Source organism: Vanacampus margaritifer, chromosome 9 (assembly GCF_051991255.1).
Source record: "Vanacampus margaritifer isolate UIUO_Vmar chromosome 9, RoL_Vmar_1.0, whole genome shotgun sequence".
Taxonomy (NCBI): domain Eukaryota; kingdom Metazoa; phylum Chordata; class Actinopteri; order Syngnathiformes; family Syngnathidae; genus Vanacampus; species Vanacampus margaritifer.
In genome coordinates this window covers 23,445,956-23,469,855 of record NC_135440.1, presented here as the reverse complement: position 1 = coordinate 23,469,855, position 23,900 = coordinate 23,445,956, and the positions used below count along the sequence as shown (strand labels likewise).

Sequence of the window (23,900 nt, the reverse complement as noted above, 5' to 3'; positions counted from 1 at the left end):
AACGCTACCGTCCACATCGCAAGTCTTGACAAAAGTGACTTCTGTTTATGTTGAGTTAACAATTTTATTTTTGGAAGGTTTCAATTTCTGGATTTTTGGGGGCATGTTTTGGGGGGGAATTATGTAGCCATGGTAACTCGGAATTCTGAGAAAAATAATTCTGATTCGCGTCAAATCGAGCCGCATCTTTTGATACCTCATTTGAATCAAGGGTGCGGTCACATTTTGTCTGAAAAATCTGTTCTAGAAAAATAAATAACTATAATAAGTATGCAGGAGAATAAGATGTGACTGCTTTCGTCTGCAGCAATCCCATAACAAGGTAGGAAGCAAAGCAAATTAATATGCAATACTTCTATAAATTCAAATGATCACTTCTACAACACTCCTAGGAAATCACAATCACCCATAACTGTTGAGCTATTTTTAGAAAAGACCCCCGGGCTACTCAGATGGTCCTTCAAATCTTCCGTTGTCATGTAAATTTACCTGAGCAGGCTGCTTTTTGTCACATATTAATGCCTTTATCTTGGTGAAGCAGCATGTCGCTCATTCCCCAAGGTTATTACGCTACGGATTAGACCAAAATGGATGCACACAGCATATTCTTAATGCATCCAGGAATTATTCAGTGTAATAGATGTTTTCATAATTAATGTGATCTACACGCATGAATTATGCATTAATCCAACATATAGGAGTTTGTATACATAGTGCGGGGCGCGCATACTTTACGTAAACACGACATTGTTGGATACCACTGTGCCGAGTAGACTTTCGAGCTTAGTCCTTCCCTTCACTATTGGAAGCAGTTTGATAATTCATTACATTTCAGCACGACTTTGTAGTTATCCTACTAGCATGTTGAAGTCGTCCTACTAGTGACGACAAACAGCAAAAGTGGCACTAGGCTAGTAGTGCGGGAAAAAAATCAGTCATTCTCCTCGTGAGTTGAATTGCCTTAAGTGAGGGCAAAGACTAGACCATCAATAAATTCCATACCACACAGACCGCAGTATAACAGAGCGCTAAGAGAAGTTATGCATGGTTACCGCGGCAACCACAAAGAGGCTGTTCTCCTCATTACGAGGCCGGTGTACGAAAAGTGAAAGCCTGAAGTCAAGCTCGAAGGAGAGATCAATGTATTTTTGTCCGTCACCTAGTAAATTTCCCTCAGGTCTCTGAGCTTAAATAAACGCTAAAGGTGCCTTGCGTTTAAGGCTGATGTATGGAGGTGGGGAAAATGGACGCTTTGATGCGTATAAACGGCCGTATACGGCTTTTATGTATAGACTTACCGGTGATGTTACATCGCGTAAACCTCCCTCGCGTGTCCTGTTTTCAGACGTATTAAAGAGGTAAAACATCCGACTGCTTTGTGAGTCGCCCCTGAAGATGCTTGCTATTTTCTATACATCAAAAGAAGAAATACATTTAAAAAAAAAAAACAACAACAATGAAAAGCTGAGTGAGGAGAATGCAGATGATATTTTATTGCTACCACCTACGCTGTTGGAATGCTACATCTGTAACACAAGCTAAGGTAAAGTAGCCCGAGCTAAAACATTACATCCATAAGTACTATGACACATTTTTCCATCGCTTGAACTAATTCAAGCACCACATGGCAACTTAGAGCCCCCCCCACAGTGATTATTATTCAGTTTAATGAGTTATGGGAACAGCTGAGCTGGTGTGGTGGCGGTGGTCCAGAGCCAAAGCGCTTGGGTGCCTGCTGGCTAATAATCATGACGGTAATAACACGACTACTCACTCAGTGGTCGCGTGCCGTCACCATGTGACCACTTGACGAAGCCACATGGGGAGCCTTGATGCCAACGCTTACGTTTCTAGCGGTGGTTAGTCCACGCCAAATGTGAGTCTCTGGGCGACATGCACAACCGCTTTCGCTCAGAAATCCTGAGAGTCATCATAGAAGATGTGATGATAAGATGGCTTAGCCTTAGAGGTGACAAATCCAGGTCCAGAAAGTAAAAACCCTGCCACAGTTTGGCTTTAGCCTCTGATGCTAGCTAGCTAGCTCTCTAAAAGGTAAACAAGCACCTAGGGAGCTACCTAGTTACCTAGCTAGCACCTGGAGTTTTTACTTTCTGGACCTGGATTTGCTACCTCTGCTGCTACAGTGGATCCTGTTATTCGTGGGGCGGCCCGCTCCCTAAATCCCCCACGAACAGCATAAATACATAATATGAGAAAACATTCTTAACTTTGATAATGTGGGTTTTGAATGCATGTCTGCTAACTACGCGCAACTTTGATTATCTTCTTCGCTAAGGTTTTTTTTTTAAAATTATTATTTTGAAATAAGTTTTGTCAATCTGGCTTGACTTTGAAAAGTGTTTTGAAGTATCTTTTTCTAACTCACCAAGGACTTGTGTTTGAAAAACAAAAAAAACAAAGCATTCATATTGTCCATCTGGTTTAATTTTGCTAACAAAGCTTTAAATCTTTAATGGTCTGGACTGCTTTTTATATGGTGCTTTGCGGTGAGGTGGCAAATCCAGTCTACAAAGTAAAAACCCTGCCACAGTTTGGCTTTAGCCCCTGGTGCTAGCTAGCTAGCTCCCAAGCTAGCTCCCCAGGTGCTTGTTTACCTGCTAGGAAGCTAGCTAGCTACCACTAGGGGCTAAAGCCAAACTGTGGCAGGGTTTTTACTTTTCTGGATCTGGATTTCAGTGTCTTGCTCAAAGACACTTTGACATGGTCATAAAGGTTGAGGATCGAACCCAAAATGTCCCAGTTGCGAGACAGCAACTTCCAAATCCCCACAATGTATTTTTTATGTAAACGGCGAGGCTCATCAAATTCTTCCGGCTCGCTAACGTTGGCATAAAAAGCGCAAGCGTGAAAAAGCACAGCTAGCAACGCATGCTCGCCGTTTGTTCGTGTCTCGTCGAGGCATTGTTTGAGGGGGAAACAACAAGCCGGAACGGAACCAGGGGAGACGGCGGTAAAATGAATCCTGGTCGGCTTCACGCTCCAGCTAATCAGATAGCAAGCAGAGAGAAACAGACAGCAAAGCATGGAGAGATTTATGAGTGCAAAGTTACAGCTGGCAAACTCCACCAGGAGCACAACAAATACATTTGATCAAAGATAAAAGTACGCTTCGGGTCTCTAAGGGGCTTATTGGGCCATGTTGTGGATGCACCAGCAGGGGGCAGCAAATCTTATGTACTTCGTGAAATGTTTAGCCAAAAGGGGGAAGGAGAGCGTGATACTTTTTTCTTTTTAAATAATATATAAATTAAATTTAACGTATTAGTTTCACAGTTAGTTTTTTTTAATGATTTGATTTTATTTTCTAAATGTATTATTTTGTTTTAAATGATTTTCAACTCACTCACTTTCAATTCCAGCCATTTTCAAAAAACTGTTCCTGAAACTGTCAGGCATTTTAGAGCAATTTGACTTATTTATCAAGACCTACAGAATATTGTGTTTTGTTTTGGTAGTCAGGGAGAACACGAGTTGGTTACACCAAAAAACACAGGTTTCTGACCAAGAAACTGAGAAAATTAGCTTTCATTAACTTTGTCTCTAATATTTTCGACTTTGTGATGTCAAGACTGAGCTGTCAAAATAATAATTTATATACAGAAACGGCGTTCTCACTCCATGAATTGCATTATTTTCCTCACAATTGTGACCGACACTTTCTGTTACAAATGCGACACATACACTGCTGATAAAAAAATGTGAAATAGTTAAATGTTAGATATTTTATTTATATTTGTAATTTAAATCAAATTAAATAAAATATTTTTTAATGGGATGAGTGTTAAATAAATAAAATTCAATTATGGGGAAAGGTACAAATCAATCGATTTGTTTATTTAAAATCATAGATTTTAGTGATTTTATTTTATTTTTTGGAAGGGACATCAAAGCCAAAAGGTAAGCAGAGCTGCATTGAGTGTGATTGGGTGCGCAGGTCAGCTAACAGCTTTAGCTTCTGATAAATGGCATATAGTGGTTATGTTGTCCATACGTCACATACACGTATGAAGTGCTGCTTCCAAGAATGAAAATGCTTTTAATCTCTTTCCAGGCACATCATTATTTACTACATAGAAATCCAATTTCACCTAAGTGGTCCGAAAATCATTCGAGTCAAGTCAGTTTCAAGTCAAGTCAAGCTTATTTAAATAGCCCTTAATCACAAGAGTCTCAAAGGCCTTCACAGTTGACAAATATAAACGACATCCGCTGATCTAACTACAAGAGGAGTCATTATTTATGTGCAAGAAAGGGTCTTCGTTCATCTACTGTATCTAAGCCAGCAACATATAGTGGTACTTTATAGATATAGATGTACTCTAACTCTTCATCCGTGTGGTAATTTGTTAAAAGCAAGTCACATACATCTTATTAAGTCACCTGGGAACTATTTCAAGTTGTGAAAAAAAAGTGTGTAATATGTCTTTTTTTAAGTTCTTACAGGATCCACAAATGCTTCCAAACACTGTAAAAAAAAATATATATATATATATATATATATATATATAATAAAAAAAACAACAACCACAACAAACACAATGTCTCCCACAGTGACCAAACGACTCCCCAAATGCTTGGAAAACACGGCGAAAAGCTGCCAGGCTCGCTTGTTGTTGTTATTATTTTTTAATGGCCAAGAACCCGCTGAGCCTCGACTCCAAAGATGCTTCGTCGTACCCCCCACCCCCACCCCACCCTCTCGGAAAAGAGAGCACATTGGAGATAAGATGTGACAGCTCGATAGCTGCTCACCGCTCTGCATGGAAGACTGACGATCGTGACAGAGAGGAAGGGTGTGGTGGGGGCGGGGGGCGGGGGAGGGGTATGTGACCTTTTTTGCAAATGGATTTCTGTAAACTCACACAGGATGCCGTGACATTCTCGTGTTTTTAATTTACCAGTGCACACTTGGATTAAATATGCAGGCGAGCACACCCATGGGCTAAATAGTCTGCGCTGATTTCATAGGGAAAAGGTCAAGTTGGACGGCTGATTTTAAAGCCTTTCAACAGGTTGTCATCCATAAGCGACGCACATCACAAACCTTGTACCTCCAAAATAGTTTTTCAAGAAAGCATGGCATTTTCAACACTTTCGATTGGTAAATAATTTGTAGAAGAAACCCCAACACGTGGAATGACCAAAAGTATAATTTTTTGAAAAAATATATATTTTACCAAATTGTGACTTTTGATATATTTATTTTAAAATGTCATATTTTATGATTTTTGCGGAGCTAAAGGATTTTCCACAATTTAAAATGGTTCCCAGGTGTTTTAAAGAGGAAGTCAACCCCAATTTATTTTTTTTTACAATATGTTCTATGCAGCCCCACACGTTGGGAATGTACTTACTACGCCACACGCAGGAGCAGCACAAAAAAAAATATTACATTAAAATAAAATTTTACAAAAACATGGCCACTTCACAGACATACAGACAGATAGCGAGTGTAGCTCAGTATCAGAGGAAAAACCCTGCCAGTTTGGCTTTAGCTAGCTCCCATGGTGCTCGTTTACCTGCTAGCAAGCTAGCTATCTAGCTAGCAAGCTAGCATCAGGGGCTAAAGCCAAACTGTGGCAGGGTTTTTACTTTCTGGACCTGGATTTGCCACCTCTGCTCAGTATTGAGGAGAGTCAGTCTATAGGAGGAACTCTCAGGAAGTCTTAAAGAATCACTCTCCTTTCCGCCACACGAAGATGGATGCACGCTTTTGCGCGAGTGGCTGCGAATTGCTTGGCCAGATAACCTTGAGCACGTCGTGACAGATGAAGTCCGAGCCTACTCGGAACATATCCCTCTTTTTGTTGTTGTTTTTACCCTCACGGGAGTCAGACTTGATGGTGACGGACGTTTTAAAGACAGCTTATTTACTTGTGTGATGAATTCAGTTGAAAAGCGCACAATGTGAAGCACGACATATGGAGAAGTCTTTTGTTCCGTTATGTACCTTCGGCTTTATTTCATTTCAGAGTTGACTGCTTTTGAAGGGCGGCATTATGTGCTTTAAGTCAGCCGTGTCGTCCAAAGCGGCTTGTCGAATTTGAGACAAACCCACGGGAGCGGGCGCGCACACGCGGCGTGCAAAATAAGCCTGCTGCTCAACAGCTTAATGACACGACTTTAATGGAGGACGTGACGCTCGGCCGACGAGGACATGGAAGTTCTTAAGCTCAAATGGTGATGACGTGACAAATACAGTATTGATAAATTATCTTATCCTCGCTGATTTTTTGCTCCGGTCAAAGCAATACAACCATACAACTATGGTGCCATATGGTGAACTCTTTGATTTTTTTCACTACCGTTTGTGAAGCCCTGAAATATGTTTCTACTTCTTTCCCGAAGTAGCTAATCAAGAAAACACGTCTGTTTGTGCTAACATGTTATTTAGGCTAATTTGCTAGCTAAAACTATTGATGAGCCTCACATGAAGGTGATTTGTGTTTCATTGATTTATTCCTCATACAGTTTAAGTAACATGATTTCATGATTGTGTACATCCTATGGTGTTGTTACTTTATGATCATCTCCCTTTTAACTCTTTGACTGCCAGACGTTTTCAGAAAAGGGATGCTGTGGGTGCCAGCCGATTTAAGCATTTTGACTGATCTTTCAAGAGAAAATTATGTGTTTGGACTATGGAAACACACATACTACCAAATGAAAGATTGGACTCTCATCTTTCATCAGAAAAAAATAAGTTTGTTTCTACCTTATTCCGTTTTTCAGTAATCAACAATAGAAAATGATTAGTTTCACCTCTGTTTTGAAACAAATGTCTTTTAACGTCTTCGGCATTCCTCCGTAGGATTTTACTAAACGTTATTTAACGTTTTTGGCAGTCAAAGAGTTAAGTTCATTGTTTGGTATTGTATTAAGAAGGGCGTCAGTACTTCATCTTGAAGAACTTCTGGTTTGAAGCCAGAGGACCGTGATACTGTAAAATGTAAAAAATGCAAACTAGTTCCCTTTGACAGCTTCCCTTGCAATCCTGCACGTGTGTCATCTAGTTCTCAACCCCAAAAAATTGACAGCAGAAGGTTGAATTTCCCCTTGTGGGATTAAAATGAGTAGTAGTCCAACATTTTACTCTCGCAAATACTATCTGGTGTTGTGAACTCTACAAAGGGTCACAGATTTGATAAAGACAAATTGCAAGCAAAAGTGTGTTTGTGTGCAATGGACGAATAATGTTCTTCACTTTCTCCTTTCGAAAATGGCTTTTCCTCCCCCACATCACATCTAAACGAATTAGAGGAATTGTGACTCTATTCATCCGTCACCGGCAGGGGATCAGTAATACATGCTCATAAATTATTGTTCAGGTGATTCATGGCCACGACCTAGACATTCACAACTCATGTCGGAGTTGGAAAACTCAAGTTATTACTTACTAGGGAAGCCAATTTCATGCTGCATTTCCATCATTTTTGCTTCACATTACTCCCCCACCCAATTTCAACTCCACAATATTAATTATAACAATTATGCGTTAATTGATGGTTTTGGATAATGTCACTGCCTGCACTGCACGATTCATACCAGCAACTAAAATGAGTGCCTTCGCCGCGAGACACACAACAGATGATTTTGACATACAAAAGCATTGCTCATTAATTCATGCAAAAGGGCACAGTGGGCCCCAAAAAAAAAAAAAAACTTCATTATGTGCCCATTCGCGGGCGTGTCGTCGAGGGAATTCAATCAGTTTTCAGCTGTACTTGTTTGGGACGACATACATCCTCCACTCATTATGGCGGCGCCTACTGGCCTTGGCTGTTGTGTTTAATTAACTTCCCGGGATTTGTCTGTCACGCGTTGCCAATGAGCCAAGAAATCTGCGGAAGATTGATGTTTTCAAAAGGCATTAATGTCATTGCGCTCTATTTATTTTTGCTTGCGGAGCGATGGCTGTTTGATTGTGGGATGTACTTGGAGCGGAGCCACCTTTGTCTTTGGTACGTTTACCCGTCTTTGCAGCTGCCTACTTTAGAGCTTGGGTATTGTCTCAGCACAAACAATTGTCAGTTCCGGAAGAACAACAAGAAGCACATAATTAGTACCAAATACAACAAATATGCAATGATATCACAACATTCTGGGGGAAACTAGTCTTTTTTTTTTTTTCCTCTTAGCAACAGTAAGTTGAGGACAAAGGGAATCGAGTTGGGGACCCCCGAGAAGCGAAAATAAAATGCTCAGTCCTAAAATGTGGAAGTAGAACTAGGTTCCTTCTCTGTGCATTAAAGAGGAACGACCCAAATCACAAACACAAATCAATATCGCACTCGTTTTTTACAGTACAGTACATCTTTTTTTTTTTTTCTTTCTTGAGAGCTCAGTATTGTTCATTCGGTAATTTTACCGATTTGACATGTCATCCTCATTGCTCCTTTTTTTTTTTTGTGCGTGCGAGTGTGTGTGTATTCATTAGTTCACCTAAAACCTATTTTAAAAATCCCATACCGTTCACCTAAACCGAACACTCAGTACATCTTTTTAATTTCATTATTATTAAATTAACTCTTTGACTGCCAGACGTTTTCAGAAAAGGTATGCCGTGCGTGCCAGCCGATTTTAAGCATTTTGACTGATCTTTCAAGGTCCATAGAAAATGATGTGTTTGGACTATGGAAACACACATACTACCAAATAAAAGATTGAACTCTCATCTTTCATCAGAAAAAAAAGTTTGTTTCTACCTTATTCCGTTTTTCAGTAATCAACAATAGAAAATGGTTAGTTTCACCTCTGTTTTGAAACAAACGTCTTTTAACGTCTTTGGCACTACTCCATAGGATTTTACTAAACGTTATTTAACGCTTTTGGCAGTCAAAGAGTTAATGACTAAAAGATGCAGCCATATTTCTATTAGTTTAACATTTTTTTCCCACTTTGTATGAAAATTTAGTATATATATTTTTTTACATTTAGAACAGATGTAAAATTTGCGATAATTGTGAGTTAATTTATTGAAGTCATGCGATTAATTACGATAAAAACTTTTAATCGCCTGACACACCTAGTTTGAAGCCATTTCACATTGTTTGCATGTCGACAAATATCCAAAAAGCATAGAAGAGTTCAGAGATCGTTCCTGTGTGCAAGGCTCCCAACATCTGTGGGTGGTTTGATGTTGACGTAAACGAAGTCATAATCTACTAATATGTTCAAAGAAATAGCACGTGAATGCCAAGCGTGCTAAAGATCGGATTAGGTGAACTGCCACCTCCCCCGTGTCGACTGATCAAAGAGGTAGTTCTGCCCGAGTGATGGAAAGAAGCTTGAGAGCAAGCTGCGTCTGATTCACTGAGACAGTCCAAAAGATGATTCATTGATGACGTTCTTGAAGAGAGAGAGTCGCTTCGTCTCGGTTCGCGAGCCGACGCCATCAAAGCGTTTCCGCCGCTCAGGGAACACCTCCGCAGGGACGCCTCCGCTGGGACCGGGTGAAGAGACGAGGAAAGGCTCACAATAACGCTCAAGGAGGCGTGAAGTGAAACTGAGCTGCCACATTGGGCGGAAGGTCCAAAACGCACAGGGAAGCATGTACTTCATTGATGATTGTCATTGGTTTATGCGTCACACAGGACGGTGAGGACCAGGAAAGCCGGGCGGGTGATGCACACTGGAACTGGGTTGACCGTATGGATGGCCCTTTTAATAAATCAAAAATTAAATTGATTGTTAAGAAGTCAGTCGATTGTGTGGGATTGATTGAAAAGCATATTGAAGTGCCTAGCCATCCTTTTTTTATTTTTTTTTTATTATTTTTTTTTTGTAGAGCTCAGTATTGTTCATTCAATTTGACATCATCATTGCTATCCTTTTTTATTTTATTTTTTTTTTTTTAAATCCAACAAATCAATTAAAAAAAATTTAATAAATGTTTTTTTTTTTGTTTTTTTTTTAAATACATATACATATATATACACATATACACACACATATATATATATATATATATATATATATATATATATATATACCCTTTTTTTTGTATGTGGGTGAGAATGTGTATGTGCGTGTGTGTGTGTGTGTGTGTGCGTGCGTGCGTGCGAGCGTGTGTGTATTCATCAGTTCACCTAAAGCCCATTAAAAAAAAAATCCCATACTAATAATATAATATAATAATAAATTGCCAGATGCAGAAACATCAATGTAAGTTATCACGATGTAGTGGCTCTCGCTAACAGACAGAATTAAGTAACCGGAATTAGGTTAAAAAATTCTATATACGTAGACCATGTTTCTATAAATTTTGATATTTGGTTTTTATTTGAGGCAGATATTTTTTCCATTAAAATGTGATTTATGAGGAGGTTAGACCATTGGTCGATATTCAGAGTTTGTTTATTTTTCCAGTTAACAAGAATTGTTTTTTTAGCGATAGTAAGGGCTACAAGTGTAGATTGAAATTGTTTATGTCCTTCCTTTTGTATGGCGTATGCCCTCATTAAGATGGCGGGGGAGCTGAAGTCTATCCTCAGTTGACTTCGGACACCCTGGACTGGTTGCCAGTCGATCAGGGCGCATATAGATACCGTATTTATATATAGTAATCCGCAGGGAGCCCTGTTGCAAATCATGAAAAACAGTAACTGAAGCTTCCCAAAAATGTTTGCCTTCATTTAGAAAGTAAATATACAACAAACTATGATCTCAGAAGACTAACATCATTTCATTGTCAGGAAACCAGAGGACGGATCAGAGGAAGGAAAGATGAAACAAAGTGAGACACCAACCAACTCCCAAGATCAGAGGGAGAAACAAACTGTTGTTGAGTTTTGGTAGATGCTGTTGTGGTGGATCTGGAGCTGAGTTTAGGTTCCACAGAGAGAGAAAAAAGAAAAGAAATGTGAACGGACGACCCCTCTGGACTCCTTACCGACTGACTTAATGACTGAAAATGGTCAATCAGCATGTATTCTTCCAAAAACAGCAAAAGTTATATGTACTGTATACTAAGAATGAAAGATGACTATATTCATCCGTGAGGGAAATGAAATGCCCGCTGCAAAAAGATAACATTCCTGATAAACACAATACAATCATGATAAAGTCAGAGTTTAATTACACTGGAACCAGCGTACTAATATATTATAATGACTACGCCGTAGCTGTCCTTTGATCAAATCTGATTTTAAATTAAGGAAATTGCTTTTCTCGCTTAATTAATATATTCCGAAGAACACTTTAGACTTTTGAGTCGTATGTAAATTAGGACTGCTTTGGGTAAAATTTAATTAAAAAACTAGTGTAACCTCCACTAACCCTCCCGACACTAGTAATTGTTAGGGTTGATGTTCAGCTCACTGTTAGGGTTAAGGTATACCCAAACATAAACCAAACTTAGGGTTTTTCCTGGCTCAAAATGAGGCAAAGGTGGTATAATCCTGACTATGATGGGCGACTACCGATACCAGGAAGCGAGTAAAATATTCAGAGTAAATTTTACTCAAAATATTTGTACCGTGTATGAGAGAATTGGTCTATCCCATGACAAAAAATAAATATTTTTCACCCAGAAATTCTAATTACATTTTTGAATTTTGGGAGTATGTTTTATTAGTTTATTTAAAAAAAAATTGACTGAAGGGTTGAGGAGGGAACTGACGACCTTCAAGTGAGCTATGCCACTCCTACTGTTTGCTACTAAAAACATTCTCTCGTAAACAAAAATTTACTCTCAATATTTTACTCTCTTCCAAGTGTAAATTTTACTTTGTTTAGAGTGGGACCAAATAGACTCTTTTTAGAGTCAAATGTACTCTACAAAATGTACTGTGTACCTACCTAATCCTACCTTTCTAATAAAAGTAACTACAGTTTGGATGCCGTTTTGTTCTCACGTTACTCAGCAAGCGTGACAACTGTATATATATATATATATGATAACAATGAGCACACAGTATGCGTGTGTGAGAACCTGAAAAACATGCTCGTGGCATACCGTATCAAGGAATTATATGTTATCTTTCACTTTCCCTTTTGGGGGTTGGAGGGTGGTCATGCTTTGTTTGGACGATCTCTAGCCACTAAAAGACAAGCAAAGAGAGAATGACGCACAAGTAAGGTGAATAAGAGAAAAGAAATAGGCGGGACCGCCTGCGAGCGGAATATCAGGAAGCAAGGTAATAAAGGTACACCTGCACACCTGAAGGAGACCACTCCTTTGAGCAGAGTCCTGAGGATGACTGGCAGCAGCGATGTGAAACCCAAGGCAACTTTTAACTATAACCCGGGGGTCATCAAAAACTTTGGAGGACATTTCTTGGCAGAACTTTAACATATACCCCCCCCCCCCCCCCAAAAAAAAAAGATGTGGTGTGTCAAAGTCCTTATCCTGCTTCTCTTCTGCTACGGTGAGTGCATGTTTGTATTGTTTACCATTTGTTCTATTTGCAATCAAATCATAATGAAGTAACTGCTTTTTGTGATTGTTTTTAATCTTACATGAAACAAATAGAAATGCCTGGAATTAAAAACAAAGACGACTCATCTCATTAGCAATCTTGGGATGTTCTATAAGGTAGTAATTGATGGGGGGAAAAAATGCCGTTTTATGATCAACTTCTTCACCTGACGTGATATTGATTAATTCATTACACGGCTAATAAAAATGCAAATTGTCCGAACTGACTGCTTCAATCTTTTGTTTCGCTCACCCCTGACTGACTGCGAGGACAATAAAGTTTAACGGTAATATGGCCCGGGCTCATTTTATTGACGTCACGTTGGGAATATGTGACTCATTTATTAAATTTTCGGGCTACATAATGGAGCGCATGAAGTGTTGGGCTCACGCTAAACAACAATCGCAGGAGACTTGAGCAGTTTAGCCGACACGAGAGTAGCAAACTAAACAAAAAGTTGTGGGGATCAGCAAATGAGGAAAAAGTAAAAAAATATATTAAAAAAAAGCTTTGGTAAAAAAGTAGGACTGATTTAATTAATTTACTTACCGTAAATAAAAGAGTACAGACTTAGAATTCATTTTAGTTGTCATTTATAAACATGACCAGTTTAAATCACAATGAGAGAAAAAAAACTTCCCTGCATACAAAATAGCTCCCAGAATTTTGCAAACTGACTCACAAATAACATTGGCAAATTTAGCAAATGTAACGAATGAAAAAGAGGCACCTTACCTGAATGTGTGGTTTTTTTTTCTTCCAGATTAGATAGAAAATTTTAGTGCCAGGATCCAATGTTGTTTTAGACGCAACGTATTTGCTATGAATCATTCTTCGAACTGACCACTTGAACAATTCAACGGTGAAAAATGAATTGCGATATGAGTGTTTCAAGTTATGGGCATAGCCACAAATTGAATGAAACGCGTATCTCAAGGCACCATTGTATTTGTACTTCATTACTTCTCACCACTGTCACACTCGACGTAATCAAAGATCTGTGGACAAGGATTCCTATCTGTTTATGTAACGTTACATCTGAGTACTTCAAGTTGTCTTATTCAAGAAAAAGGCGTAACGTGACAAATTTGTTTGACACGAGCGAACAAACACCGGGAATTATCGTCCAAACAAATGACTCAACTGGACTTTGCACTCTTTCGTCTGTGGCAGCTTGTCTTTCCGTCGGCGACGACAAAGTCTACTTTTGCTCCAAGAATTTTTACAATGTGCTCCACTGGAATGCATCGGAGCCTTCGGTACCAGACCAACAGGTCCTCTACAGCGTCCAGTACAGGAGGTACGGGAAGCAGGCTACGATTTTGGCTGTCTCACACAAAAGATGCACAATCATTGAAAAAGGTCGGCCACAGTAGGTCCAAAAAAAGTGTCGCTACATTCAGGGTAAAACAGGAGCAAAGGTTGATAGCGATTTGGGGTGTAGCAGTTTGACAAAAAAAATAAATAAATCACACTTCGGAAGGTACCTTTGGTTTTAACATGAACAGGAAAATACTTAATCACATTTTCCCATTTAAAAAAAACTACCACAGCAGGCAGTAAATTCTTTGTAAAAAGTGGAAGTCAAACATTTCATGGCATTAATATGCTACATGTGACTTCACTCGTCTAACCGTGACATTCTGATTAATATTACATTTGTTGAATATAAGGAAAGCAGCAAAATCCAGCCGTTTTTATCCATCTTAAGGGGCGGCCATTTTGCGGCCCCTTTCTGTCGACTGAAGATAACATCAATGTTGCCCAGGCAACGAACAATCGCAGCTCATCTGTTTTCTGAAGCTGCGCTGTGATTGGTTGAGACCTGAGCAACTGTGATGTCATCTTCCGTCGACAGCAAGTGGCAAAATGGCCGCCCCGTGAAATGGATAAAAACAGTTTTAACTTATATTCCACTAACACAATATCAACCAGAATACCATATTTAGAGTAGTGGGGCTGCATAGAACATATCATTGTTAAAAAAATAAAAATAAAAAAATAAAAAAATAAAATTGGGGGTTGACTTCCAGTTTAAATGAATGTTACATACTCTCAAAACTAGCAACAAGTACAAAAACAGGAATTTTAAGGAATGCCCTCGCATTCTTATGTTCAGTATTTCCCTGACGAAAGGACTAAAATGTCATTAAAAAGGCAAACTGATGTTACAATTATTGGAAGAAATATATAATTTTTTTTTTTTTTTGAACACTCTTAACACAACCCACACCTTTCAGTGAGATCTAACAATCAGGCCTTTCTCATTTAGATGGCAAAAGAGGAATAATGCTCAAATTTGGACCGAATGTTGGTATAGCACCGGTATGTGGCAGCATTAACCACATTTCGTACACCAAAATCATTCCAGGTGTGACGAGGAAGAACCGTACCACATCAAGAGCGAGTGTCAGAACATCACAGCACTTCAGTGCGACCTGACTGCAGAAACACCGTTGCTCCCCCTCGTATACTACCAGGCGCGAGTGTACGCCGACGGTCGGTTACACGGAAGGACCTTCAGGTTTGAACCCATCGTGGACAGTAAGTAACGACATTGGCAAATGAGAGTTGTATGTGACCCGTATTGAATGATTGCTATTCTGTGACTGCTGTAGCAACTCTGGGCCAAGCCAACTTGTCAACAGGCGTGACGCCGACATCCTTGCACGTTAGCGCCAGGCTTCCGTTGGGGCCGAACGGCGACTCCCTGGAGGACATCATCAAGAAGAGCAAAAGCAGTTCCGTCAAAAATTGCATTAATTTCACCTTTTACCTCACCTCCCCCAAGTGGGCCATGCAGGTAATTGCAGTACACCCAAACTGAAAAGCTGGGTTGGGGTCGGGTCATATTGCTCTGTCCGCTTCATCTATCCTTCCTTCCTTTCCTTAGTCTTTCCTTTGGTCTCTTGAGGTCTCCCTAATTTGTTGGATTTGAGATGTTTCTGGGGTTGGTAAAAGATTCTGGTTGGTAACCCGGTGGGTAGTAGGTGATGGCTGGTCGGTGCTGGATTTCACTTTCCTTTCCTTTCTTTGATCCTTCCTCTGGTCTCCTGACAACCTCACGACTCTAGCTGGATTCTGAAGTATTCGGTTTAGGTGAACGGTATGGGATTTTTAATAGGTTTTAGGTGGATTAACGAGTACACACTTACACGCACGCACACACTCACCCGCATACGCACATACAAAAAAACCAAAAAGAGGAAAAAGAAAAAAAAGAGAGCAATTATGATGATATGTCGAATCGGTAAGATTACTGAATGAACAATACTGAGCTCTCTCTCAAAAGAAAAAAAAAGAAGAAGAAAAAAGGAGCACCAGGAGGTTCAGTATCTTGCTCAAGGATACTTCGACGTGGTCACAATGGGATGGGATCAAACCCACAACCTCTAGGTTGGGAGACCACCACTCTACCACTGAGCCATGCCGCCCCGTTTGTCTCGTTCAAGGAACAGCTTCTACATAAGCGGGATAGAACAATGTCTGATCAGTTTGTTTTTCAATTTCTAGGAGCATCCAAGCCCATCTGCTCATTTTGTCTTCAACTTGAAATCCAACCAAAGGTACTGTGGCTATGTGGTCTACACGAATTTATGCCACTTTGCTCGTCCGCAGAGTGAGAAGGCCGACTTCTGCGAAACGCTACCAGGTGAACACTGATTGGTTACTTTGAATGGTTTTCCTCGTGGGATATTACATAAAATAGGTGTTGTTGGTTGACAACTCCTGAATTTCAATTCTTGTGGCATTTCAGACCACAGAAGGTCTTTTTGGCTGGAGTTTAGATGCTCGCATGGAGATTTAAAAAAAATATCATGTTTGGATAATACAGTTTACTGGAAAAAAATCACTGACATGTCAAAACAAAGGGGTAAGCAGAGCTGCGGTTTTTAACAGAGAGCATGAGGGGGGGGGGGGTAGTTTTGCATGATACATGTCTCCGTTTAAAGACTGTTAGCATGCGAAAGTGAACGTGCCTTTGACCTTTCCTTCCTCTCTTGTCCCATTGTTAAAACTAAACCTCGCGTGAAAAAATAATCTCCTGCCGGAACGTCACTGCTAACTCGAAGAATAACAAAAGCTGCTGACTACAGCTTCACACCATACACACGGCAATACAAAAATCTACATTCCAATTCCCTCAAGGAGGCTGTTGTGCAGTTCTCGGCAGAGATAAATCCCCAATTTTGCGCCGCCAAGCTTTTTTGGATCGCGACTTCTACATGCAGGACAGTAACCAAGTATAAATACTAAATAAATACTAGTAGATTTTTCAGGTATCTGTAATTAAGTTAAGTGTTTACTTTTCTGATGACTTATGCTTTACTTTGTGGAAATAGGCTTGTTAGTTTTTTTCTGTCTCCGCAGATGATAACACGACGTAAATAGAAACCGGTAAAGTCAACCAACATTGAGATCTTGATTGACTTGAATTCTTCGTGAAAGAAACACAGACAGCAACAATATAATTTTAAGAAATGAAGTCACTATTTTGAGCGCAGTATTTTTCTTGCTGTGCCAAAATTAGTAAAACCGATAAGTATGGTATGTAATTGACAGTAAACATTAATTTTTACTTTTGTAAAAAAACCTGCAGGTTTTGACGGTATTAAATCAGTATTTCTACTTATACACAGTTATCTACCTCTATTTAAGTTCAGGAAAACTAAAACTTTTGCAACCTCTATATATAACTGACAAATAAAAAACAAAAAACAAAAAAAAAACTTTTGTTTTTAATTTTTACTTTAGAAAAGTGTATATGTATCGGTATTTGTACTTTGTATTTATTTTACACAAATATCTGTACTTCTCCTTAAGCAAAGCCAAGTTACCCTGGCAAGATTCTGTGGTGGGCACTCACTGGCGCCGCCCTACTGGCCATCATTGTCATGGTGTTGGTTGGAGCAGTGTGCGTCTACATGAAGGGCGGGCTGACCAAGAAGCTGCCACGGTCACTGGTGAGCAGTCAAATTCTTACCCCAGCCGTTTTACCCAATCTTTATAAGTTAGCAAAAATCTCACTACACATCACCAAACAAGAGCGTCACAAAAAGGGGACACAGGTTATTTCTACCTTTTGCCATGGAGTGGAAGAGTATTTAATTCTTCTGTGCGTCACTGGATACGTTGCACATAATAAAACAAAAATAACAAAAGAAAACCAATGGTTTATATGCAGTAGCATGCACACATCGGCGCGCACACACGCAGAGCAATAATTAGGTGCAATTTGATCATTTTCTGTTGGAGCTAATAATTTGCGCTACGGCGCACTGGTTGGCAATTATTGGTCTAAAATTACCATCAGTAAATGTAGCAAAACTGGAAAATCAGGCCATGTAGCACACGATTTGGCATGTTAGCCGAAAGTTGAGGCTATTGAATGACTGTGTAAATATTTATTTTTAGTAATTGCAACAGTAGTTTGGTGACGCCCAAAGCTTTTTGTTTTGTTTTTGTGGTGTCATATTTGTGTGTAAGCAGAACACAATGGAAAATTTGCTTTTTCACTTACTGCATCAACTTGTACAGAATTCGGTAAACAAAAGTAGTGATAGACCGATAAGTTTTTTTCCAGGGCCGATACCGATTATTAGTAGTCAATGAGGCCGATTACTTAGTAATATTACCAAAAATATCGCCGTCAAAATAAAAAAATAATAATTTTGTTGAAATGTCATTAAGCATGTTTGTTCAAACACATTTTCAACACTTGAGGTTTTTTATTTTATTTTAAATATATAAATATATAGACAGCTTTTTTTTTTTTTTATGATTAAAAACAAGGGGCTTCCCAGGTCATCACCATGTGTTAAACTAAATTAAAAACTAAGCAAGTAAAAGGCTACCTAAAGCTTTACGACTGTAGATAATAATTTCCCCAAAATTCAACATAATTTCTTAATTTTAACTTTTTTTTTTCATTTTTAAAAAATAAGTGTAGGGAGTTCCCAGTGTCAGCACAATATTTTATAAAGTTAAGTGTAAATTTAAATACAGTGTTCCCTCGCTCTAACGCTATTCACTTTTTGCGGTCTCGCTGTTTCACAGATTTTTTTGTGTGCAATTTTGCATGCATTTTATTTTTTACAGGTTTGAACATTGAAAATGTTTAAACAAGGGAGAAATGTGAGAAATAAATGCATCAATGAGAAACTTATATAAACTGTGTGGTGAGGGGTTTTAGAGCCTTAAAACATTTATAATAAATGCAAAACAAAGCTAACAACTTCGTAGATTTTCATGTATTTATTTTTTGGGGAAACTTAACCCCCGGAAAACGAGGGAACACTGTAAATACATAAATGAAAAGTCCCTTGTATTTCACTGAGCGACAAATGCATGCGAATGTAGCAAATTTGGGGTTTTCGTCAGGGTTCGTATAAGGTTTCAAAAGATCTTCGCAGACAGTGTCTGAACATGTTCAAAATTTCTCTGCAACAAGTAAAAACTGTTAACATCTTGCAAAGCCTGATGAAAACCCCAAATTTGCTACATTCGCAAGCATTCAGCGCTCATTGAGATGCCAGCTTTATTGGCCGATGCTGATATTTGTTAAAATGGCAAATATCGGCTCCGGTAATCGGCCTGGCCGATAATCGGTCTATCCCTAAACAAAACACCTCCATCAAGGCCAGTGCGCCATGGTAATTTGACTTACAAGTTAATTTATGAGTTTTTAAAGATACAAGCCGCCGCTCAGCCGTTTTTTTTTTTTGTGTCATCAATCAACCAAGTGACAGCTCATAACGCAAACACATTTACGTCGTACGTATGTTTACTGATGAATTGCTCGCTAGTTAGGTAAGATAATAGATTCATTCCACAATGGAATTTCATTTCCCTTAATGTGCCATCTGCCTTTTACAACAGGAAATGCATATTGCCAGAGAACTGCCAGGTTTCCAGAAAACCCCAGAGAGGAATCTGATTATTCGCAGACCAAAGGTCTCTGCTCAAAATGAACAAATCCCTATCAGTCCTACGTCAAACGGGCCTTGTGTTGGACCTGTTGGAAGCTATTTCCCAAAAGACTTGCCTTGCCAACCCGGGCTTGGCACTACTGGGTCATCAGTGGGGAGGCCAACTGTCCAGGCGTCCAGCAACCAGTCTTCCGTCGTCTACAGCTCCTTGGCGACGGCTGTTCCCACAGAACAGAACCAGCTCCCGAGAGTCCTTGTGGAAGACGGGGACGGACCACCTTCACCGCAAAGCCTGGACAAGGAAGCATGCGGACAGTTACAGTTGCGGACAGCGCGAGACGCCAACGGACAGCTTGAGTTGTCTGTCGCTTTCCGGGTAAAGAGCGGGACAGAGAGAAAACCGCTTCTATCTGATCTGTATGAATCTGAAGAGGAGGCATCAGTTTTAGGTCTGCTGAAGCGTTTGAACAGCTCGGAATCGTCAGACTCGGGTTGTGTCGATGGGACGCTGATTGCGACGGACTGCGCACGAGCCAAGTCGGCTCCACTTGGAAATTACATAAGCAATAATGTACCACCCAGTGAAGCCAATCCAGTTTCGGGGTACAAACAAAACTGGATGCCATTTGACGCCACACCCAACAATGATCAGGATTACATGAGGAGAAACCACTCTTGGACTTTTGCCGGTCCTCGAGAAACGGAGGACGGGGAGTTCAATGACGATGCCGGATTTCAAAGAAAAGTTCTCCAAGACTGGGTGTTGCAAATACAAGAGTAATACAATGAAACTATTTTTGTTTATGTTTAAATCCCCACAAAAAGGACAAGCCAAGAACCTTACATTTCAGCGCCTACGGGATAAATGTGTCTTGTCCTGGACGAGCCCATTGGTTGTTTATATGTGCCTGGCTATTGCAATTGACTGGTGTCCACTCCACTGTCTATATTGATTGACTGACCACCAGTCCAATGTCTGTTGTTAACTCTTTGACTGCCAAAAACGTTAAATAACGTTTAGTAAAATCCTATGGAGGAGTGCCAAAGACGTTAAAAGACGTTTTTTTTTTTTTCAAAACAGAGGTGAAACTAACCATTTTCTATTGTTGATTACTGAAAAACGGAATAAGGTAGAAACAAACTTTTTTTTCTGATGAAAGATGAGAGTCCAATCTTTCATTTGCTAGTATGTGTGTTTCCATAGTCCAAACACATAATTTTCTGTGGACCTTGAAAGATCAGTCAAAAATGCTTAAATTGGCTGGCACCCACGGCATCCCTTTTCTGAAAACGTCTGGCAGTCAAAGAGATATGTGCCTTGTGACTGATTGTTGATGTTTGTTGTCAACCCTAACCAAAATTTTGACAATAATATGTTCTATGCAGCCCCACTAGTCTAAATATGCTATTCTGGTTGATATTGTGTTAGTGGAATATGAGTTAAGCAACAAAATTCAGCCGTTTTTATCCATTTTGCCACTCCAGAAAACAGGTCAACTGTGATTGGTCGTTGTCTGAGCCCTGAGCAACTGTGATGTCAAGCAAGTGGTAAAATGGCTGGATTTTGCTTCATAACTCATACTGCATATCATGTTTGGACTAGTGAGGTTAACATTTAACATTATTGTCAAAAAATGTTGACAGTTGACTTCCACTTTAACAACATTGTTTATACCGTTTTTTTTTTTACATGTAGTTGATTGGTCACCAAACCGATGTCTGTCTAACCCCGGGATTACACAGCATGCGTGTGCGTTGCGTTTCCGCTCCGCTCCGCTCCGCTCCGTCGGCGCCGCTGATTCGTTTCCATTCTATCAGCTTGTTCAAATTACACCAGCTGCGTGTGCGCTGTGGATCGACTGCGGACCAGCTGCGTCGTGTCGGAGGCCGCCACACGGATAGACCTATTTTTTTTATTTTTGCCGGACGACGCAACTAGCACAGAACACATCAAAATAAATAATTTTGGTTACTTTTACAAAATACTCACCAAATCCTATTTTCGCAATCATGTCAGCAAAACGTCATAATGCTTAACGCTTAATTAACTGCAGCGAACATGGACGGGGAGAGATTTAGAATGGAGGTGGATTATATATGACACGGCACATCTTTTTTTATTTGGACAACCTAAAAATGGATGCTGCGAGGAACGTCATAGTAAAAGCTGTGGGAGTGGACGGTGAGTTCAATCAAAAGAAGTCCACCTCTCTTTCTGCTGCTCTGTTGAGCAGTAAAGATTTGTTTTTAATGCCACATTATCGCGCGCGATCACACGAGACACGGCAGGAAGTTGTCGGCGACGGAGCTGCCGGACCGGCAGCTGTGCGCAGCCGGTGAGTTTTGTGTCCGGAGCACACAGTCAAGACGCAGCGCACGCGCTGTAATCCCCTGGTAAATGTCTATGTGTGCCTTGTGATTGACTGGCGACCAGTCCATTGTTTACCAAGAGTGTGTGCCCTGACATCAGGGATGTACTGGGGCTAAAATTCGGCCCGGGATTTTCTGTGGCGGGATTTATTTTCGTGGCGGATATGCATAGAAAAACGTTGCCGTGGGGGTCAGTACTTTCCGTGTGCTGTTCTGCTGATGCGAGACCATTCAGCTGGTGGGCTCCATTTCCCCCGTGAACTTAATGAGGACAAGCAATATAGAAAATGGCTGGAGTGATGGTGTATCAGCTCTTCAACACCCTTTACTTTTATTTTGAATATGTAAAATGAGTCAAACTGATTTGTCAAGGAAGTAGCGTAAACACGTATGGCAGAAATTTGTAAAAAAAAGTGGTAGTATTTGGGCAAAGACTTTGGTAGTTCCATCTCTCGGAAAATCTAAATGAATTTAAGTAGGAAAATCGAAATTAACATAAAATTAATGAAAAACATGTCGGTCAAAAAATGTTTTTTTATTTTTATTTTTTATCTTCCTGCTTGTGCCGTATGACCCACATATTTGTATGCCGCGAGCCGTCGGTAGCCTCAAAATCAGGATGGCCTGTATCCTGCTTTAATGTGATTGGAGGACAGATGAGTAAAGTTGAGTTTGTTCAACAAGTTGCATGTGTCGTCGGACAAACATCATCACAAGTCACTCATTTGCAATGTCAGAAGACTGTAAATCTCTGCCCATGTTGACTTATATAACTATGTCACTATATTAGTGACAGAAAGTGTATTAAAAATTGCTATTCCGTTTACTGTTGACTCTGTGGTGGCTTTGTTCTCTTCACTGTTAGCTAGGGTAAATAAAGTGTGTCAACATACTGAAAAGGGTCAAGGTTCAAGCGACGCTGATAACACATTTAGGTTACATTATCGTCCATTCACAAGCTGTAATGTAACAATGGGAGTGTTCTGAATAAAACAGGAACGTGGCTCACAAATGATCAATCAAGAACATTTTGAATACAAGGCAAATGAAGTACTTCTGAGTTGTTGAAGATGTTTTACCTTTGTGCTTTGTTTCTGCGCAATTTAAAACAACAGGAGTGTTGATAACATATTTACGAGGTGCTTTTGCCAAATTACCACAAGGAACCAGAAGTACATTTTACACCAGGAATGGAGAAAATTTGGCCCATGGGCCAAATATGGTCTGCTGCTTTTCTGTCCTTTAATATTTGTTGTAAATTTACATAGCGATTGTTGTTTTTTTGTAAAATTGATTAGCTAAAATGTGTTTCTTTTTTAAATAAATCATGACATGTGGGGAGGGATTCAAATATTTTACATCTACATACTCTACGACTAAACAATTAATTGACAGCTAATCTATCAAATTATTGCTAATGAATTAATTAATTAACCTATTATATCTTTTTAACTCATTCAAACCCAAAAACGTATAAAACATTTTTTAAATACTTTGTCCTTCACTCCCAAAAAACGTAGTTATACGTTTTTTTTTGTTTTCGTTATGCTAGAGCATACATAAGGCTTTGATGCAGCTTCTGACCTGAAGAGGTGGCTTAAAGCGATGGTAGTTAGAGTATAAGAGATCAGCCAGGGCCATGTTGCAAAAAAAAACAATTTTCCCAGTGTTTTCAACAGGTTTGTGAATAATGACTTAGCTCTTAGCGCAATACTAATGCTAATTGCTGCAAAACGGAAACAGATACAAATATACTTTTTTTCCTGATGAAAGAATAGACTCTAATCTTTCTTTTGGTATGTTCCATGTTTCTTTTTAGCAATAGAACACAATTTCATGTGGACCTTGCAAAATCAGTCAAAATCCAGTAAAACAGCAAGGAGCGAAGGAGGTTGCTTCAGTGAAAATGGCTTGGAGTGAATGAGTTAATGCAAAAATGGTACAAGTGCTCAAAATTTCAGCTTCACGTTGGTTTGATCCAGACAATGTGCACGGGAACAAAGATGCAGATGGAAGGGAGAAACGTCTTTGCAAATCTTTAGAAGGAATGTTTGGGTGCATGCACTACACTAGATCAGAGATTCCAGATCAATGAAAAACAAGTAAGACACGCTTTGAAGACACATAACTAGAAATATTAGCTGTACAGCTCTAGCTTGAG

At 39.6% G+C, this 23,900-nt stretch overlaps 2 protein-coding genes and 1 long non-coding RNA gene across 4 annotated transcripts in view; 2 read left to right on the top strand and 1 right to left on the bottom strand.

Moving 5' to 3' along the window:
• The first annotated feature begins 1,433 nt into the window (after positions 1-1,433).
• On the top strand, positions 1,434-22,565 carry ifnlr1 (interferon lambda receptor 1). Of its 2 annotated transcripts, XM_077575521.1 has the most exons (8): positions 1,434-1,543; positions 10,716-12,389; positions 13,614-13,740; positions 14,812-14,984; positions 15,059-15,243; positions 15,954-16,092; positions 17,265-17,404; positions 19,320-22,565. In XM_077575521.1, exons 2-8 carry the CDS (start codon positions 12,347-12,349, stop codon positions 20,148-20,150), a joined length of 1,638 nt encoding a protein of 545 aa, XP_077431647.1. In that variant the 5' UTR covers positions 1,434-1,543; positions 10,716-12,346; the 3' UTR covers positions 20,151-22,565. The 2 variants fall into 2 exon arrangements, with proteins under 2 accessions (XP_077431647.1, XP_077431646.1); XM_077575520.1 differs by lacking the exons at positions 1,434-1,543; positions 10,716-12,389 and having other exon boundaries at positions 13,010-13,740.
• LOC144057687 (uncharacterized) overlaps positions 19,485-23,900 on the bottom strand; it is a 31,340-nt gene continuing 26,924 nt past the window's right edge. Inside the window, exon 3 of the long non-coding RNA XR_013295306.1 lies at positions 19,485-19,661. This is a non-coding gene — a long non-coding RNA (uncharacterized LOC144057687). The remainder of the gene's footprint in view (positions 19,662-23,900) is intronic.
• The window catches only part of myom3 (myomesin 3), a 75,831-nt gene continuing 73,397 nt past the window's right edge, over positions 21,467-23,900 (top strand). The window contains exon 1 of the mRNA XM_077575518.1: positions 21,467-21,705. Within this exon, the coding sequence (XP_077431644.1) occupies positions 21,467-21,705 (239 nt within the window). The remainder of the gene's footprint in view (positions 21,706-23,900) is intronic.